The 21,668-nt window shown below is 36.9% G+C and overlaps 3 protein-coding genes across 3 annotated transcripts; 2 read left to right on the top strand and 1 right to left on the bottom strand.

The window, feature by feature from the left end:
• The first annotated feature begins 703 nt into the window (after positions 1-703).
• On the top strand, positions 704-3,340 carry LOC121742599. Its single transcript, XM_042135792.1, has 5 exons — positions 704-820; positions 943-1,555; positions 2,126-2,311; positions 2,394-2,485; positions 2,568-3,340. The coding sequence occupies exons 2-5, from the start codon at positions 947-949 to the stop codon at positions 3,172-3,174; spliced, it is 1,494 nt and encodes a 497-aa protein (XP_041991726.1). The 5' UTR covers positions 704-820; positions 943-946; the 3' UTR covers positions 3,175-3,340.
• Positions 3,341-3,867: 527 nt separating this feature from the next.
• Positions 3,868-6,808, top strand: LOC121811487 (25.3 kDa vesicle transport protein-like). Its single transcript, XM_042212360.1, has 6 exons — positions 3,868-4,041; positions 5,105-5,312; positions 5,770-5,930; positions 6,016-6,162; positions 6,381-6,457; positions 6,597-6,808. The coding sequence occupies exons 2-6, from the start codon at positions 5,125-5,127 to the stop codon at positions 6,678-6,680; spliced, it is 657 nt and encodes a 218-aa protein (XP_042068294.1). The 5' UTR covers positions 3,868-4,041; positions 5,105-5,124; the 3' UTR covers positions 6,681-6,808.
• A 92-nt stretch (positions 6,809-6,900) lies between these two features.
• LOC121811486 (nuclear pore complex protein NUP107-like) lies at positions 6,901-20,164 on the bottom strand. The gene is made up of 24 exons (XM_042212359.1): positions 19,954-20,164; positions 19,035-19,360; positions 16,632-16,701; positions 16,130-16,245; positions 15,838-15,869; positions 15,548-15,673; positions 14,075-14,233; positions 13,050-13,142; positions 12,780-12,947; positions 12,355-12,453; positions 11,957-12,189; positions 11,815-11,872; positions 11,257-11,345; positions 10,873-11,004; positions 10,633-10,755; positions 10,244-10,342; positions 9,976-10,164; positions 9,471-9,645; positions 9,228-9,384; positions 8,832-9,034; positions 8,134-8,275; positions 7,632-7,792; positions 7,323-7,439; positions 6,901-7,147 (listed from the first exon to the last, which is right to left on the bottom strand). Exons 1-24 carry the CDS (start codon positions 20,031-20,033, stop codon positions 7,061-7,063), a joined length of 3,234 nt encoding a protein of 1,077 aa, XP_042068293.1. The 5' UTR covers positions 20,034-20,164; the 3' UTR covers positions 6,901-7,060.
• Positions 20,165-21,668: the final 1,504 nt, after the last annotated feature.

Raw genomic sequence — 21,668 nt, 5'->3', positions numbered from 1 at the left:
TATTATACGCTCTTGATCACAAAAAATAGTCCATTTGTTTTCGTTTTAGTCCATCATACTATACCTACATTATCTCTCATTTCTGTTATATTTTATCGATTTTGTATTAAAATTCGTGTCATGATATGAGACTATTTTTGATGGTGCGGTCCAATTAAAATACAAGTAATCAACTATGCGTGCATATGCTTCAATTAATTTTGTAATATGTACAAGATAGTAGTATTTTGTAATTTTATTGGATGCTTGATTATGAGGGTGGTCATCATTAGTGGTGAATCATTCTCCCTCGAAAAAAGCACCTAATTTCACATAAAAACATAGTATAATGTTTGTTTGATCATTTTGCCTAAAATGGTGCCTTAATACCCAACAAATAATCATTCAATTAGGTGTAGAATATGCCAAATTAATAACGCATGGGTGATTGGTACACCTAAACCAGGTTATACTATGAAATACTACAATACCACAACTTTAGAAGATGATAAACAAATGATACATGCATTTGACTTTAAATTGATTTTGTCTTTTCCACAGTAATCAGAAGAGAAGAGTGGATACCAAGATATTATAATTACCCTCACCTATTACAATAAAGCCACTCCCCCTTCCTTGACATGGAAATCTCAACTCTCAAAAAGGGAGGGGCGAAATCGTAAATTCACACCCCAAAAATCTTAGTTATAGAACAAGATTGTCCCTTGGCTTCAAAGGCATGAGGAAGTTGTTAATCATTACGTGCCTCCCATGTAAAGTAATGCACCTAGTTCATGCTGTCCAACTTCCACCAAATATTCCCTTTTTCTGATTAATTCAGGTAATTTTTTGTCAATCTTTTGCAAGAATCTTTGCAAATAAGTCAAATAGTTTGGTTTGAAAAAAATCCATATTTGCTTTTCAAGTGATATATTTTGTTAACAATTTTTGTGCATGAGTTAGGAAAATGGCATCTCTAGTGCCAGGAGTGTTGATGAAGCTCCTCCAAAGCATAGACTCCAACCTTAAAGTAAGGGGTGAGTATCGGTCCGCTCTGCTTCAGGTGATCAGCATAGTCCCGGCCATCTCGGGATCCGAGCTATGGCCGGACGACGGCTTCTTCGTGAAGGTCTCCGACTCCTCCCACTCGACATACGTGTCGCTCTCGAGGCCAGACACCGACCTCATCCTTAACAACAAGCTGCAGTTGGGGCAGTTCTTTTACGTGGACAGGATGGAGGCCGGCACACCCGTGCCCACCCTAGTCGGGGTCAGGCCGGTCCCGGGCCGCCACCCCTTTGTTGGGAACCCCAAGGACCTGATGCAGCTCCTTGAGGGCTCCCAGAAGTTGGCGGTGGCTCAGGCTGAGCTGCCGCCTAAAGAAGAGGAGAGTGGTGGGAAGAAGAGGATTGTGATCAAGGAGGACAAGGCTGGAGTTTCTTCAAGGTATATGCAGGGTTTGGTGAAGCACAAATCTCAAGTGATGGAATTGGATGGGAAAGAGAATCAGAGTAGTGAAATTGGAGTTGCTAAGACAGATGCATCCTTCAGATCAACTAAGCACACAAACATTGAGGTAAGCTTTCCACTTTCTCAAACCAATTTTTAAGAAGAGAACATTTTTTTGGGTCCACAGTCATCAACTTTGACTTAATATCATTTGAACTACTTTTTCAGTTTTTGGACAGAAATACTCCTAAGGGGACAATTTAGTCTATTTATTCTTCATTAGAATATTTAATTTATTCCTCTTTCTTTCTTCTCCCCCTTCTTCTTCATCTCAATCGTCCTTCTTCAAGTCGATTTTCACATCTCAGTTTGATGCATTGAATTCTTCATATTGGTGTGGGAATCGACTTGAAGAGGGACAATTGAGATGAGTAAAAGAGAAAGAAGGGGAAGAAGAAGGAAAGAGCGAGAAATTAAATATTTTAATGAAGAATAGAGGGTAAATAGACTAAATTGCCCTTCATCGCTTCAAGGGTAAATATGTCCAAAAAAAATGAAAAAGTTTCAAATAATATTAAGTCGAAGTTGACGGACCTCAAAGTTACGAACCAAAAATGATAGTTTTGCAAAGTTCGCAGACTAAAAAACTTTTTTCCTCTTTTAGGAATTATGTATTGAATGGTTTAGTTTGTTACAGACAAGGATAACTAGTCCAGAGGGATCAACAAAGAAATCACAAACACACTCCAAGATTCTGACAGTAAACAAACAAGAAATCATCAACTCCATTTCTTTGGTTAATGGCAACAACAAGAAGCAACAGTCTACCGAGGGAGCCATCTCATGGTGCAATCTGCCACCCACCCTTGTCAAGCCCGGGAAGGTCCGTATATATACTCGAATCTCGTATTTACTAAAAACACATGTAGCTTATCGGGTATACACGATGTCGTTTTTGTGACAAGGGAATGCTCAGAAAGGGTCACTTGGCTTCTCTAGTAGCAGCACAAGCTCAGAAAGAAGCAAATTTGGCAGCAAATCTTGCCAAATGCCTAAGGTTAGTTAGGCCAATGCTTAATGATCCAGGTTCCATTAACAAAACAACGTCGTTTTAATCCTCGTACTTATATACATTGCAGTATGTTTGCTGATATCTACTCATCCGCGTCCCCCCAAAATCCACATCTTCATCTATCAAAATTCTTCACACTGCAAAATATGATCGAAAAAGCAGACGTGACAACACAAACACGTGACACAGACTCATCAGCACTGCAAGAAAAGGACAAGCCTAGCCGAAAGCCAGGCAAGAACATGAACATGAACACGAACACGCCTAAAACCATGGGGATCTCATCACAACTAAGCAATGCTGACAAGCAAGAATGGTCGAAGATGGACAACGCAAAAGAGATGATGGAGCTGCTGAGGACACTAACAAACGAGGCGCAGTCTTGGTTCTTGAATTTTCTCGAAGAAGCCCTTGAGTTTGGGTTCCCGGTTGGGCAGGAGAAGAAGGGGAAAGAGAGCTCCGCTCGAGTTATTGAGCAAAACAACCACATTGCTCTAACACTGTCGCAGCTCAAACAAGCTAATGAGTGGCTGGATAAGGTTAAGAGCGGCTCGGGATTGGAGAAAGGGGAAGTGTTGGGAAGGATTGATGAGTTGAAGCAGAAGGTGTATGCATGTTTGCTGGTTCATATTGACTTTGCTGCATCAGCTTTGGACACCAGAAAATCTCTCTGATCACAGTCTACTAAAAAGATGTGTATAAATTATTCTGATTTTTTTGTTTGTGCGTAAATTATGGCTCCATTTTCTCTTGTAAGAAAGTGGCCAAACATCTATGTAAGTTTGGACTTTTGCTCTGCTTAAGTTTTATTAGCAGAGAGATGGAAATCATTGAACTGGACATCATGTGCTATTATAGTGACGGATCCAAGAAATAAAAATTTATGGAACATTGTCAAGAATTAACAATAATCACACCTCATATGGGAGTGCGATCCATTGCTAACTTATTAACTCATCAACACAGTATTTTAAAAATGTCAACACGACGATATTAATATGTCAACACAAATTCTGATTTGTATTGAGATTTAAATATTAACGACAACCCAAAGACATAAGTATGTCAACTGAATTTATATTGACATATTAATGTTGTCGTATTAACATTTTTAATACACTGTGTTGGTGAGTAAACAAGTTATCAATTTAAGAAGGGTTAGCATTGATCACACCTTAGACAGGGTGTTCAAGCATTCTTTCAATAAGTAATTTAGGCAAAGTAGTTTTTGAAAAATAAGTATTACTACTAAATTTTCAATAAAAAAAATAAGTTGCTAAAATTACTAAGTTGAAAATGAGATAGTAGCATGAAAGAGAAAACAATAGTACAACTACTAGTAGTAAAAATAAATGGTAAAACCCCAGTTTCTATTCTCATACTTGAATTTCCCCCAAAATCAAATTCTGTTATTTGCAGTTTCTTCGTTACAGAGCGTTCGTTCAAATTTCTAGCCGACGATCCAAATTGAAAGGCTGCGATTTCTGGCTGTTGGTTAACCTAACTGCATCAAACGACGCGTTCGCCTTCGCATGTGATTCGTATGCTACTTCTTTTATGCATTTCTGTTTCCGAATGCTTTGATGGCGGATTCTATCCGTTTTCTGTAATGATTATGTCACGTTCCTGAATTTAAGCTCAATGCGTCTGTATGTTGCTGTGATGGCGGATTCTATTCGTGTTTTGTTGGATTGATTTCTTTTGAAAATGAGCCGAGGTTTTGAGATGTTTTATTGTTTGCTGCTGATGTTCGATCCGAAATCATGTTTTAATAGAGGTGGAGTGAGCGAAAATAAGAGAGAGATGGAATTCGTAGTGAATCTTCCCAACATGGTTTGAAATGTGTTGAATTTGAACACTAGGTCGTCTTGTGTACTGTTCTGCAGCTGTGGAGTCGTTGTTGCATAGAGGCATAGGGTTTATTAGGTTTCACAAGGTGTGCTTACACACTAGTAATTCCCCGTATGATTGTCACTTGTTCGGGCTTGATGTTCTATAAGCCGATTTCCTTTTCCCTAGCAAGAAATGTACGACTAGAATAACAAGGTTGAATTGTTTTTCTACTCACATTATTGTTATACCCCTCTGTCCCACTATAGTTGAGGCAATTCTTTGGGCATGAGATTTAAGAAAATTGTATTTAATGAGTTAAGTGGGGGAGAGAATAAAGTATGTGAAAGAATAACGTAAATATCAAATGTGTTGATTTTTCCAAAAAAGGAAATGATTCAACTATAGTGGGGCACCAAAAAAGGAATACAAATCAACTATAGTGGGAAGGGGGCCAGAGGGAGTATTATTTATGCTAGCATGGTTCTTTTCTTTGATTATTATAGATATTTTAACAGCAAATATGTTCTTTTGTGATGAAGTTTTTCTCTGAAAACTTAGTATACTTGGCATCTAAAGAACTAACAATTCCTTACTGGCAGTTGTCAGTGAACTTCTGATTTCCTCTCTTATTCTCCTCTCCATTTCTTAAGATATGCTAGAACTGTATGCAGGAACATGTATGTATTTATCAAATTGTTGGAGATATATTATTCATTTGCAAATTTAATTAGAATCACAAGAATAATTATTCTTTTGCTAATTATGCCGTAGCCGTGAGACATACGAAAAAGATGGTGAAACTGACAATGATAGCTCGTGCTATTGATGGCCTTCCGTTAGTAGAGGGATTGGATGATGGCCGTGATGTGCAAGATGCTGAATTTTACAAACAGCAAGTTAAGGCATTGTTCAAAAACCTTGCAAGAGGACAGAATGAGCCATCAAGAATGTCGATTGAAACAGGGCCATATATATTCCAGTATCCTTGTGCACATTTTGGTTAGAGTTTTATAAAAATTTTAAATGCTTGTGCTCAACTAGCAAAATCATTATAAGTGACAAAAACCTACATTTCCTATTCACTCCTTTCTTTTTAGTAAGGGAACAATTCAACATTATTTTTGCCTTTATTAGTTTCATACCATTTGCATTTGAAATCTTCATGTGGATAATGACCATAAAGTGGTTTCTACTGAATCTGTTCTTGGGGTTACCACTGAATGCATATATCACTGAATGCTTGGCATGTCAATTAACATTTTCAGTTCCTAACACACTCTTATGTACGCCTTTAATGTAATAAAAGTCCTGTACTGCTTTTGGTTGATGATTTCGTTATGATGCCATGATATTGCCATCGGATAAATTTCATATACTTGGTGGTGTTATCCACTTTTCCTTCTCCACTGAATTTAAGTCCTTAATTTGAGGTGTAGTTATATCATTGAAGAGCGTGTATGCTATTTGACAATGTGTGATCGTGCTTATCCTAAGAAACTTGCCTTTCAATATCTAGAAGACCTCAAAAATGAATTTGAGGGCGTATATGGGAATCAGATAGAAACTGCTGCAAGACCATATGCTTTTATCAAATTTGGTAAGCTATTGCTCAATCACATGGTTTCTGTTATTAGTATTTGTTGGAATACTTTTTTTAGTATCTGCTCTATGGCATTTTCTAGATACATTCATACAGAAGACAAAGAAAATGTACCAGGATACCACAACTCAACGGAATATTTCAAAGTTGAATGATGAACTCTATGAAGTTCACCAGATAATGACACGCAATGTACAGGAAGTTCTTGGTGTTGGTGAAAAGTTGGACCGTAAGTTATAGTCTCATCAATTTTTTTTGCGCTGTCAATATCCGTATGACCTTGGCTTAGCGGCTTAGTTGTACATGTTAGCATGCTTTCCCTAGTTGAAGACTTGTGTTATGGGACTTTCTAGTTGGGAGCTCTAGGCATCTGTCAAGTTGTCATCATCATGTCTTGGTCTTATGTTTTTTCCATTCAAATAGTTGATATTGTATAAACTTTTGCAGAGGTTAGCCAGATGTCCAGTCGCTTGACCTCTGAATCCCGCATGTATGCAGATAGGGCGAAGGACTTAAATCGACAGGTCAGTTTGTTACAATTACAAGTTCAGTGACGAGGGTCAGATTCTAACCGCCACAATTCTGTTAAAAACCAAATCTAGTAGTAATATTTTGTTGATCATTATGTTCATAAGTGAATTTGTTTCTCTTTGATTTGTTCAGGCTCTGATCCGGAAATGGGCCCCAGTTGCAGTTGTTCTAGGAGTGGTGTTCCTGCTCCTCTACGTCCGAAACAGATTCTGGTGATGTTTGACAGAGCTCCATACTTCGAAACAGACTTGCTTAACTAGTCGATTAGATATGTTGTGAATGACAATTGACAACACTTTAGCCTTTCCATCCTCCCTTATAAGATCATCGATCCTTAAATTTTACTACTGCTTAAACAATATTAGAGCAGATTCAATCAACGGCATTTCAAACAAGTCACAACTCACACTCAATGCAAGAAAAATGCTTCAAAAGGTGTTAAACATGTCCTCTAGATTAGATTCGATTAGATGTAAATTGTCAGTATGTGCTACAAGACTAAGCCATATATATAGCTCTGAATTTCTGTATCATATACCAAGAAAATGGTGCCTAGGGTAGGTTTATGAATGCCGTTAATTTTTCTTTCATCAGCTTTAGTTTGCGGGATTCGAAATTGTGCTTGGCAATTCCTCAAGATCCATCTCATTTATTGAATATTCTCTCTCAAACAGGAGGAGTTCCTGCATATACACAAATGTCCAATACTAATCACCATGGATGGTACTTTTAGGGAAGGATTACAGAAACAGGTCTTATTTGTTCATTTTTCTTTGAATCAAAGATTAAATGAGCAATCACTGACTGGTTCAGGCATCTAGCAATTATGGGAAGTAGAAAAGTTGAGAGGAAATTTACCTGCAACTGGCCCCTGCTAAATAAATGGAGAAAATCAGTTTCAGGAGAGGTGACGAGCTCAATTAACTCGTGATGCCTCTCTGGTCGATACCCAGACTCCATTAGTGAAACAGATACCTATAGCATAATTCACAAATACATTTATTACAAGTATCAGCACATTTTCCCTAAAAAAACTAACAGAAAATGGTGAAGTTATGAAATTACATAGCCTGATAACGTATATGAATTATTGCACTACTTTTTAAACAAATGCAGCACTTACATATACCTGATTGAACTCAACATGATTAAAGTAATTTGCATTACCTCCATACATCGAAGAACAATCTCTGGAATGCAGCACTTGCGACACAGGCCACGAACTATATATGTTGCAGGCCCATCCAGAGAACCATTGGCACTTGAATACCAAGCATCCAAGCGGGAGATCTCCAACGTTACACCAGCTTGAAAACGAGCAAGCTCTCCTGACATGGAGAATTTTTCCAAATGTGCACACCTCATGAGTATCAAGAACTGAAGAACAACCATGCAGGTAATTCTGACTACAGATACAAAAACTATCCAAATCGAAGGTTATCTATTTTCACTATAATTTGAAATCAACTAGGCCAGCGACATTCAGAATTACAAACCCACATAATGCTTGGAAACAGAGGCTGCAAAAGACCTTACGGCAGAGAACCATATATTTCACAAATGCAGATTTAAAATCGACTCAGCATGTAATTTTGGTACCATAGAAATCATTTAACTCCAATATGCCTATCTTGCAATAAGATGATAACCATAACTAGGACAACCATACCTTTGAAGCCAGCAGCAATGACAGTAGCCAGAATCCCACCATCATTGAGATCATGTAGTCCAAGCCCATCACCCTCTGTTGCCAAGCAGCGAAGAACAACTTCAATACAAGAGTTCTCTCCAGGAGAGATGGCCACATTTGCCTGCAGACATAGAAACAACTCTAAAATTCAAAGCTGATTCTTTGGAATATAAGAGATAACAATTTGAAATACTTAAAAAACATGTTATTTTGAATTTATGATTATATATAATCTGGTTCTTTGATGGATTTGATTGATTTATTGTTCTCATTGTTTTCCAGCAGGGTTTGATGCAATAAATAGAAAACAGTATTAGCTGTTTTCTTTAAGCATTCATCCTCAGATGTAGGCCAAATTGCTAAACTGTTATATTTATGGTTTCCTTGTTATCATTAACTTTTTCCCGAATCCAAGAGATTGATGATTATTTACAACTAGAATTACCAAGGACAGAGAAGTACAAGTACATGTCTATGACTATCTCAATCCATGACAAGTAGCGAAGCAAATTACATAAAGTACATTTGGGAATCCTCCAAAACATAGGAGGGTAGCCAGCCACAAGTAACATTAAAACAGGTAAATGCTTAAGAGCAGCAATTTGGCACTTACAGTCTTCCCAAATTCCTTAAAAAACTGAGGAAAGAATTCAAAGATGGGAAGTTAAAATTTTTACCATCAATTCTCGATGCAGAACTTCCTCTTCACTTACTGACGAGTAAAGGGCGCTTGTCAATGTTGTGCACAATGTAGCATCAGGTGTCATACACTCACCAGAAGGTAGTAATAAAACAGCTGTGGCATGCAGTTCTAGGTAGACAGATTCCACCGATTCATGCAAATGATCTTGAGTTGGAATGAGCCAAGGATCATTGTTTCCTAAAGACAATCACAAGTATGAACAACTGTCAGTTCGCAGTCACAGTGTCAAACATTGTTTTAGATGTCTCACATTGGACATATTCATGATGAAAAGCTTAAACAACAAATCTCTTTTAACAACAAAACAACATCTAGACTAATTCCCTAATTAATCCACGGAAATGTAGATAAGCAGAGTGGAATAGCTCACTTAGTAGCAGAGAAAATGAAGACTCGAGAGATTCTCTAGCTGCAGTAACTTCCCTCTGTTTTTCCTCGGGTGACAGTTCACCAGGTGAAACCTCGGCATTTTCTAGTTTAACTTTTAGCCACTTACGATATTTTGCATCGCAAGAGAAGTACTCACTCTGATTATTAAATAAAACTCTGGAGGAGTCAGCAATAGAGGTTATTATAATATCAATAACAGCCAGACTTAATGTGAAAGATATACCCAATCCTGGAATTCTCTGAAACTTTCAGAAACATCACAATCCTCGGTAGAATGGAGAAGTTCTGTTTGTTGTTTCAAAGGCTCAGCAAGTAAACTAAGCACTGTGTGAGCCCCAATCGGTACTGCAGGTACCCTCCACATAGAAATAAGAGCGAACTCCCGGAACAGCAAATTGCTACATCACCAGAAGAAACCAATCACTCAACTAAAACACAGGTGTGAAAATGAAAGCTATGATTAAATAAAGCAAAAAGATCATGAAGGTGTGCATTTTTAGAAAAATACTGAAGCAGCCAAAGAAAAGTAGTAAGTAGTACACAAATAATTAAAAAGTAAACCAAGTTCCCCAAAGTCATGTTTGTGGTGCGAATGTCATAAAGAGCACACTGGAATTTAAAAATAACAAAAAATTCAAGGAATCTCAGCCTACTGTGAAAATATTACAGTTCAGACAGATTTCATTCTAAATCAAACACTTGAAGAATAGGATACATAAACCAACTACCTATGCATTAGTGCACGAAGGTAAAGCTTTGCAGTAACAGCTCTGGCATCATTAATTGTGGAAGGAGGTGTAAAGCAAAGCCACTGAACCACCATAGCTTTATGTTGGCTTTGCAAGCGATGTTGCTCTGCAATATCAGAGGACTTGTCATGCTTTCCAGCACTAATTTGACGAGACCGGGACAAAATTCTGTGATGCAAAACATTGACCACATGAACAGTTTGTCGAAGTCAAAATTAGTAATGAGTTTAAAATAAACTGAGTGTACCTCTCAATGATTTCCTCAAAACTGCCTTTCAAGTCATCATCGGGAGAAAAAGGTAAATACTCAATAGCTGAAATAAAGATCTTGTGTCTGACATGCAAACTGCATATGGAGAAGATGCAACAAAATGATGCTACTAATTTAAGGAGCTATATGAACAGGCAAAACGAATGATGTTTTACACAATCCCAGTTACATAACAACATTATCTTACATACATGGTGCCCACTGATGGATCATCCATCTAATACCAATGGGTCATGAGTGTAAAGACTTGCAATGCATGTAGCAGAAAGAGAAATTCTTTTATGAAGACCAATTCTGAAACGTCAATAAATAAATCACATATAACAAAATAAAGAACATCATGATTAGTACCCGTAACTGCTTACCTGCTATTAAGCCTCAATTCCATCATATGGACATATAGATCGACACAGCGATGGCGGGCAAGCTGAGATGCATATATTCCAACTAACTCCTCATGCTGTGTAGTAAACAGGAACATTGCATACCTGAAAGACCATCACCCAAAAAATTACACAAACTCAGAGAGAATAAATTTCACGCTGACATATTTGCATCTACAGAAACCCCCAACAGTTAGACCATCTAAACAACAATCCACTCACATGTGAATAATTAAATCACCAACTGTCGTTATCTTCTCTTTGAAAGTATCTTTCATTTGATCTGCGTGCAAGTAACGAAGCACCAAGACTAAGTGTGCACCAAAGCGCATCATCTGTGGATCACCATGAGGCCTGAGAAACAAGATGCATGTCCAGCAGATTTGTATTAATCATGACTCGCAAACAATAAATAATGAGATTCTGCATGGTTCATGAAGCATCTATATTAAATAACAGAATAATAGAATATAAGTATTAGAAATGGGCCACTCACCCCTTAAAAGGCCTCATAAGGGGGAGGGTTATCCACACTTATATAGATTAGATGGGATCTTCACCAAGTCGATGTGGACAGAATTTAGAGAATTTAACAGTAAGTACTACCTGAACATATTTCCGTCATCCTCTGAAGGTGATACCCAAGAGTATATGAGGTCCAGCAAATGGGGTATGTCCCCTAACATAAGATTCATCTGTGCGGAGGATATTGTCAATGATTCCTTGCAGTAACTGACATGTTGTATCATGTATGACATTGGAACTTATCTTCCCATAAATGAAATATAATTTGCTATCTTGCAAAAAACCACACCAGAACACAAAAACAGATTTATAAAATAAAATAAATAAATAGATATATAGAAATAACACTGCAGTTAAAATGTCCATGAAGTGAAAGAGTGTCAGCATATGACCAGAAAGGCAAAAGCTTTTCATGAAGTAGGTTCTTCACATTGCCTAAGTAAGCCAAAATGCAAAAATTAAATGAAGAAGTGGAAAAAAATAAAAATCCAAGACAAACTCCAAAGGTGCAATTGCAGGCAGGTATAATGTCAAGTCAGTCATTTTAAGTAAACAAGCATCTTCTGGAAGTTAATATTATATGAAATGGAACTAATACTTTAAGCACGGACAAAAAATCCCATCCACAAGGCTTGTTACCTCAATTTGCCTTTGCTGATCCTTGCATGCTCGAGTAACAGCTTCATGCACAGTATCACTAATAGTATACAAGATGGAATTACCCAATATCAGTTGTTAACAATAAAGGAAAATTTAAATTCCCGAAGCCTGATGCATGTACCTAGAATGAAGCTTCTGTAGCAGTGATGAAAGATTCGTTGGTTGCTGATTCAGCACATGAAGTGGCCAACTATTTGATCCACGGGGCAGAGATACACGATTTCCTTGCCCTGGACTTCGCCCAATTGCTTCTTCAAAATTATTGTATTGGCCATCTTCACCTCGCCGCAAGCCAGCTATGTGAATATCAACTTGGACATCAAGCCATGATTTAGCCATTGCCCAGCATGCGGACTGAAAAGACAGAAAGATGACATGTGTAATACTAACATAGTAAAAAGTTTACTTTCTCATGGAAATAACACCAGAAAATCAGAGATTTATACACAGTTCCATCCCTACCATCAGCCCAGCACAGAAGAGGTAACACAGTGGGTATAAGATTTCCTAGAGACAAACCTCCCATTCAGTGCAAACTGGTAGAAGGCGCTTCAAATTGCTGCATTTGGATGCATATACTGCACTTTCATACTTGCCACCATCTTGCTCAGCAATTTTCTCAAATAGAACAAAACCAGGAAATGAACGTCAGTTCAACAGTACAATGTAGATCATGACTATGCAGGAATGCACATATTCAAATAAAAATCTGTAAACCCTTGAAGGTGCTAAAATTTCCAAGTGCTTTTCAAATTAGGAAACTCAAGAGATTCTATATCTTCCACAGTTAAGTCTGTAGGGTTTAAGGATTGGATAAAGCAATGGCAGATTCCATGGCCATTACTATTTAAAGAAGCAGCTTTATAAAATCCATCTTTTTATCTATGAATGTGTACATATCATATGATAAACCATTAAAGTAATGACTTTGGCGTACTACTTACTTCAGATGCACAATAGGAAGCCCATTTCCAAAGATACCACTGATGACCAATTCCACTTTCTAGTTCAATGGCCTGTAACATTCTGTTCTTGCCATTTTTCTCTAAGACTTCAATTGACGGTAATAAATTGGAATCCCCAAAAGGAGATAAACTTGCAGCCCTCCATGGCTGCCAAAGAAAAGTTTCCACCAGACATAAGAAAATCTGTTTTTTGGCATTTGGAACAAAGATAAATAAATCTAAAACTTCTGCAGTACTTCATAGTCACACCTGTCCAGCAGACCGGCAAAGATTGCAAGCCTCTTCTAGTCTCCCAGCTCTCAGAAGAGTCCAGACATCTTCAAAAAGGGCTTCATCTTGTTTCTATTATTGAAAAAAAAATCCATTTGTAAGAATCAGCATGCAACGGTTATGACTAATAAAAGGTTCTTTAACATAATAATGTGGAACCAAATAAAAGAAATACTAGTGAGTTGCATAAATTATACCCCAACAATTATAAATATATTTGAAATGCCACAGGGCCACGAATCATAGATGAAAAGAATACCAATTAGTGCTGCTACATCATATGCCAAGGAAGCATTATTCATCACCAAAATAGAATCTACTTTCAGAAATTTCAAGGCAAAAGATAAGTACTCGAACAAAAGAAAAAAAAATATGGCAGGAGGCTGGCACAGAAAACAGTGTGGTAAACATAAGGAAAACTTGAAACTAAAATACTGTTAACTTAAAGCAAAAATAAATACGTGCAATCATATTAAACGGTTATTTTTCCTAATATCTTAATTACATTTTCTTTCTTCTTCCTAAACGAACCTACAAGTTTCCATGCCCTCTTAACATTCTAATAGTTATTGTTGTCTCTTGATTGTTGTAAGATACTAGAATTGATTTCCACTTAATTGATTCTAGGTACCATCTAACTACTAAGCATTAAAGAGAGAATATGAGTAGAATCTTAGTACTATTTCAAACTGAATTTGTTGCTACAGTATATGGAAGTGTCTGATAGGCTCCATACAGCTCTGCCAGGTAAAAGCCAAAGGAAATACAATGTCTGCTCGACTTTACAAGGATGTAAAACAGCACTATAATAGAACAAGAGCAACACAACAAAGACCAAGAACAAACAAACAATCGTGACGAAATTGGAGACTAACAATCAAGCAAGTTAAGCATTTAAAGAAATAAGCATAGATTAAAAGGTTATGGCTGATGTAAGTGAAGTGACATTTTGGCCTCATCTATATATTTATTCATATACCAAAAAAATTTATGCAGAAATGTACTTTATCATCAAGCAGCTGCTGAGCATGTTCTCGTGTTGGTGCATCAAAATCCAAGTGATGAATTGTCTTTTGATTTGTGGCACCTCTTTTAAGATGTCTTTGTGTATGATGCCAAACTCCAGAGCTTGGAAGGTAAGTGCCAACATGAGACCCCCTAACCTGAAAAAAAATGAAAATAACAATTCTCCATGAGAAAGTCATCTTTGAAGCCTCTGAAGACTTTGTATGGGTCAACATACTGATGTGAGGCACAGTAATGGCATAAATGTTTTAGTACAAGAGCAGATAGTACTTCACTATATAATTGTGAATATAGCTACATATGTGGAACTTAGTTATTTAGTTATATAGTATACATCCTAACTAATTTGGCAGGATTAGTATAAAATTAAGCATGTAGTTACTGGTTATGATTTATGAATATTGATCCTGTAAATCCTTAGCAGGAGGCTAAAGAACAAAGATAATATAGTTTCCCACAGACATCAAAAGATTTACAGGATACATGCAAGTAAGATTCGTCTATAAGTTAGAAAGTTGCATTATAACTTTTTACACATGACTATACACATCAAGCATGATTATCCAACTGTAATTAGCTTTGCACCTGCTTATAGATGTATATAACAAATAAGCTATGCAGACCAAGTTCCACAAACTAGACATTAAATATAGACGAACTATAGAGTAATGAGTTGTAGATGAGTTTTAGGCTATACAACCCTAATTGAACATAGGATTTTTCTACTTTGGGATTAATCCAAAAAAAAAGGTTCCAACAAAAGTAGCCCTTGCCTCTCATATAGTTTAATACTCCCTCCGTTCCGCCTTAATAGAGGCGTTGCATTTTCTCCACTCATTTTGGAAAAATAATAATAAATAGTTAAAGTGGAGAAAAAAGTAAAATAAGAGAGAGAATAATGTATAGCACAGTCTTTGAGAAAAGTCTTCTCTACATTATTCTCTCTCTTACTTTACTTTTTCTCCACTTTAACTATTTCTTATTATTTTTCCAAAATGAGTGCAGAAAATGAAAAGCCTCTATTAACATGGAACGCGGGGAGTATCAGATTAGCACGATATGTTCCACCGACAAGGTGGTAAGCTACTTATGCCATAAAACACCCTCATTATCGCTTTGTTTTCTCAATATTATTATCAAGTACATTAGTTCCCTAACAAAAAAGAATTTGGTTTGGTATGACCATTCCAGAATCATTATTCGTAGCCACAGAACATGTCTAATAAGCAGCCCAGCAAGATAAAAATATCCTTTCAGAAGAGAACACTAACAAACTATTGACATAACGTAGAGTGACTCCAGAGATGTAAACCATTCAAGGCAACAAAAAATAATACCATCAGAAACCAGTGTTAAAATAAGCAGATGCACACCCACAGATAAGAGTGAAATGTTTGTACTACCCTCATCATAATCTGTTACAAACATGAATGTATTGGTGCACATATTACCTTACTATCCAAATCAAGCGCTTTAGAAGCTAAACCTTCCAGCCACTGAACAATCCTGAGGCATAACTGTGCTGTATAATCTTTTATGACAAATTGACACGCCTCCAAATGGGAAGTTGTTGGGAACTGTCAGAAAGTAACTCATTTAGCATGTATAACAAAACAACAGAACTATGTCAGAACTGAGAATACTTGCAATGAGTCGATGACATATGAAAAACTATATGACTAAAAACGAATTTAAAGTGAATCCTATGATGCTACACATGATGTTGTTAAATTATGGATACCAGGAGTAGATCATTTCTGAGTTCTTCATTTCCTGCACAAAACATAAGAAAATACATTAGCTTTATATATTTCCTTTGGAAGAAAATATAAAATCATTAACATACAAACAAACAAAGAACAAACTTGAAGGCTTAAGTGTTTGATTCAGACAGACAACAAGATGCTTCAGGACTCAGTACAATATAGTTAACTTCCAAGGTTTTACTACTATGGAGAGTATGGAATTTCGAAAACGATACTCTTAGAAGTAGATGCAAGAACATAAAAGTTCTTTTCAGTTAAGCAGATTACCCTTCCCGTATAAATACCATAGAAGAGACCATGAAGCAGCTTCATCAAGCAAGAATCGAGCTTTCTTCCTCATTAACTTATCCTCGATTATTCTATACCTCTCGTTGGCACCATATCTGCACCCAACAACAGATTGGCCATTACGCAAATTGGAATCTCTAAAAATTATTCATCTTTTTCTTCACCAACTAAAGGGAGCAAATGGTGGGACACATTAGATGAATGAACAAGCCAAACATAAGCATCTATTGAGAGCTTAGCATTGACTATGATTTCTCCAGGTTCAGCAAAAAGATTCAACCACCCTTCACACAAAGCCTGCTATTTAGAATTCATCAAAATGCATATAATATGTAGGTAATGCCAACAGCATCTAGATAGCAAGAGAAACAATGTAAAATGGAAAACCAATAACAACAACAAATTCTCCTCAACCCTCTGAAAAATTGTGGAAAAAATCTATTAACTGATCAAAGCAGTATTTAAGTTAACATATAAACACCTAATTGACTCTGAAACACTGCGGCATGAACTCTCAAAACGTAGTATCAGATGAGGGATAGGCATCAACCCTGCAGAATACAAACAGCAAACTGACAAGTCAATTACTTGAAATTATTACAGTTGTTGGCTCAACAATGTGCCAAAAGTTGTAAGTAAGCTTCCTAAAGTGCAAAACGAACAATGTATATGAACATGTGGCAAAAAATTAACATTTGCTTATCAACGCAAGAATACCAAAATGCAAGTGTGGCTTACAGATGCATATAGAACAATTAGACTCCAACTATGTTATCATAGAATAGTAACTAGCTTATTGGTTCATTTTATACGTCTCTATGCCCAACTAAAATTTGTTCTTGTTGCATGATAAACTCATTACTCATAACAGAAACTTTAGCATCTACCTCCAACAGATCATGCCCCTAGGTCTTTAATTCTTTATTATCTCCTCAGTTACCAGTGCAGAGAACTCATGATATATGTGACTGATCATCTTGCATATAAAGCAATATAGAGGAAAAATTTCACATTTTAAGGGCTCTAGAAATGTTTTGAGACATATATAATCTATAAGTCCACATAAAATCCATCATTCTATACAGCAAACAGCTCATCAAGGACGTGAATATAATTATCCATAAAACAATATCCAAAGTTCCAAACATAGGTCTAGTATAACTTCTACCCTATACCAGCCAAAGTTAGTAGTATAAAACAAAGATGTGGAATGTCTGGGATTTTTTCTTTTATTGTTCTAAAATAAAACTTAGATTCCGTGAGTGTACTAGACTTTTTTTTTGTTCCGATTTTGGGAGAGACGCATGACCCTCATGCGTCTCTTTTTAATGAAACGCATGACGGAGATGCGTCTTTAAGGGAGACGCATAAGGGTCATGCGTCTTTCTAACAACGCACAACCATCATGCGTCTTAGGGAGAGACGCATGCGTCTCTTAACCCATATATATGAAACCATTCTTGGTTGTTTCTCTTTTATAGAGACATCCATGAATGTTTTATGTTTCACTTTCGATGTGGGACAAAATCATTCTTGGTTGTTTCTCTTTTATAGAGACATCAATGAATGTTTTATGTTTCACTTTCGATGTGGGACAAAATCATTCTTTGTTGTTTCTCTTTTATAAAGACATCCATGAATGTTTTATGTTTCACTTTCGATGTGGCACAAAATCATTCTTCGTTGTTTCTCTTTTATAGAGATATCCATGAATGTTTTATGTTTCACTTTCGATGTGGGACAAAATCATTCTTGGTTATTTCTTTTTTATAGAGATATCCATGAATGTTTTATGTTTCACTTTCGATATGGGACAAAATCATTTTTGGTTGTTTCTCTTTTATAGAAACATCATTGAATGTTTTATGTTTCACTTTCGATGTGGGACAAAATCATCTTTGGTTATTTTATGTTTTATAGATACATCCAACACTTTTGTCTTTCTTAGGATCATCATTTATCACGTCCAACACTCTTATTTTATAGAATATTATTTTATTTTCAAACATCATTGAACTCCTCTATGCTTTTTCTATGAATTATACTTTATCTATTCTATTAGAAATGAAACATGCTTAACTTTAGAATTCTTATAAGATGGACGCCAACAAATTAAAGAAGATGCATTTCTCCAAGAAAGATTTTGTCCCACATCGAAAGTGAACATAAAATATTCAAGGATGTCTCTATAAAAGAAAAATAGCCAAGAATGATTTTGTTCCACATCGAAAGTGAAACATAAAACATTCAAGGATGTCTCTACAAAAGAGAAACAATCAAGAATGATTTTGTCCCACATCGAAAGTGAAACATAAAACATTCAAGGATGTCTCTATAAAAGAGAAACAACCAAGAATGATTTTATCCCACATCGAAAGTGAAACATAAAACATTCAAGGATGTTTCTATAAAAGAGAAACAACCAAGAATGGTTTCATGTATAAGGGTTAAGAGACGCATGAGGGGGATGCGTCTCTCCCTAAGACGCATGATGGTTGTGCGTCGTTAAAAAGACGCATGACCCTTTTGCGTTTCCCTTAAAGACGCATCTCCATCATGCGTTTTATTAAAAAGAGACGCATGAGGGTAATGCATCTCTCCCAAAATCGGAACAAAAAAAAGTCCAGTACACTCACGGAATCTAAGTTTTATTTTAGAACAAATCCATCATTCTATACAGCAAACAGCTCATCAAGGACGTGAATATAATTATCCATAAAACAATATCCAAAGTTCCAAACATAGGTCTAGTATAACTTCTACCCTATACCAGCCAAAGTTAGTAGTATAAAACAAAGATGTGGAATGTTTGCATCTGCTGAGACATCCCTCACAGCCTCAACACCAGTTGCAAATTCATAAGCCAAACAACACGATTAAGTACCTTGAAGACTAGAATCCAATAGAGATGCAAACAAAGAGAAAGTCGTATCTGCACTTTCAATGTGCTCATCTTCTTCCTTCTTGCAGACCTTAAGAGATTCACTTCCCCTCCTGCGTATCATATCAATGTCACCATCGACTGTGGAAACTCCATAACTATCATGGTAAGATCTCCTTTTAGCAGTAGATTCAAAAGGTGTTCCTCCGAAATCCGTCTCATGCATCTCAACCTCATGTTTAATGTTTTCAAGAAATAATGCAGCATTACTGAATCTTGAAGCCGAATTATCATGATGAGGAGATAGGCTAGAGCCAGGATGTCTTTTCCTGCACATGTTGATATCTTTTTAACTCCAGTAACCCATCACATAAAATCCATAAAACTCAGAGAGCATTTGAATAGCTAGTTTATATAAATATCTCCCAAATTCAAGACCAGCTTCAAGACAGCATTCTATAGCTCCAGAATATCAAAGGAAACACTTGATTGAAATTTGATGAATTGAGATTTTGGACACACTTGTATTATTTCTTTAGTCAACTCTGAAATGGAGTCTTAGTCTATTTCTGTACCGTAACTCATTAAAGATATAATCTGCTCCCAAATAAGAGGATGCAGCGTATAAACAGATAAAATAGATCCCCATGACAGTACCTCCGGCTCTGATCCATATAATCCACTATGCGAACTTCGACAGATTATGGATAATTCTACCAAAAAAAAGCAGGGAACAAAGGCAAACTCCCAAATTTTGAGAAAACAAACATTATGCGAGTATAGTAAAAACCCATCCGCACAATTACGGAGCTCGAAATTTGCAAAAGCAGATCCTAACTCCAAGCATAACGCATAGAAACTCAGAAACATACAACAAAATCGATGCCCACAATCAATGGAATCGGGAAACAAATCAAATTACCCGTATCGACGGAACCGCTCTCTACTGCTGAGGTTCTCTGGGTCGTAATAGCTGGAAGAAACATCCATGTCGACCTCCATGGCGTGAGGCCGACTGAGGATGGAAATTATAACTCAAGTTAGGGCTTTACAGGCGACAAGGGTTTAATTCTAGAGTACTACTTCGTCCGACCATTAAAATTATTTCTTCATATAACTAGTTTCTTTTTTTAAGAGTGAACTATACATTTAGTCCTTGTTTTTGGAACTGTAACACAACAAACTCCTCCTAACTAAACAAAATATAGTCATACACCCCTACCATTTGACTTAATCACAAAAGATATTTTGTTGGTCTAAAATACCACTAGCCCCTTAAGGCCATTTTTGGCAATCCCTAAAATTTTTGCCAAGTAGTATGTGATTTCGTAATAAGTTCTCGACCTGTATAATAAATTCTCTGGCGACGCACTCTTGATAAACAACAACTTCAAGCTCAATTTGCCTAAAAACGGCAACTAGGTGGTTTCCGTCTTGGATATCGCGAACAACGACCTTCGAGGGTGCCTGCCCCAGGGGATGGTGAAGATGGCAGCCACGTTCAACGAGATAATCCTCATGAACACAGGCTCCGGAGGCTGCTTGCCGGAGGAGATCGAGAAGTTGACGGTTTTCGACATCAGCAAAAACGACCTCGTTGGGAGCTTGCCAGAGTCGGTGGGGAATATGAAGAGCCTCGAGCAGCTCAACGTCGTCGGGAACAAGCTCTCCGTCCAGATTCTGGCGAGCATCTGCTCGCTGCCGCACCTTGAGAACTTCACTTACTCCGATAACTACTTCTGCAACGAGGATCACTCTTGCTTGAAGCTCAAGGATAAAGATGATACCAAAAATTGCATACCTCAATGTCATATGGCGGACATCTCAAATGTACAAAATTGTCCTCCAACGCCTAGGGGGTGTTCTGGTCCTAAGAATGTCAAAAAAAAGTGAAAATTATCTCATTCGTTATTATGATAAATCCTATGGGTGTATGACATTTTTTTTGTCAGTAGTTTGTGGTGTTACAACCCCAAAAGTCTGGGACTAAGTGTGTAATATAGGTTCAACAAACTTTTTTTTTATTTCATCTTTGGCAAAAACGTGTAGGCATTACATATGATTAAAAACACGAAACCATTACACCGACTGAAAACGCAAAATTAAACCGCATCTTTAAACACGTGTAAGTGTGAAGCATGACTAAAAACGCAAACCACGACAAGTTTTCACCTTTACTTAGACCATCTCCAACGGTAATATGCCCGACATAGGCTAGCCACAAACTCTTTCTGCTATATTATCAGGACTAAAACTCCTCCTACCACATCAACATGACAAACAACTGGACAAGCAATAGGCTAGCTACAATAAACAAAATTATAAAAAATAAATAATTAACAATCACATAAAATACAGAATTAAATTTACGACACAGATACGGAAAAATTCAATAATAATATTTAAATTTAAAAAAATACATTAATTAAAAAAATTACATTAATTAAAAAAAATCTAACGACGTGCAGTCCTCCGCGCCCACAACTCTTCAATTAAATCCTTTTGGAGTCGAATATGAGCATCCACTTGGTGCATGTCGGCGTGTGCTTTGAGGCGACCGACTTCATCGTGAGGTACCCCCCTTCGTACGTTGGGGGCGGCCACACCGTGGCTTGGGTCGGCTTTATTAGCATCGTC

The sequence above is a fragment of the Salvia splendens genome, chromosome 7 (genome assembly GCF_004379255.2).
Source record: "Salvia splendens isolate huo1 chromosome 7, SspV2, whole genome shotgun sequence".
In the NCBI taxonomy this organism is placed as follows: domain Eukaryota; kingdom Viridiplantae; phylum Streptophyta; class Magnoliopsida; order Lamiales; family Lamiaceae; genus Salvia; species Salvia splendens.
The sequence above is the reverse complement of the archived record's forward strand: the minus strand, read 5'-3'. Positions and strand labels throughout refer to the sequence as shown.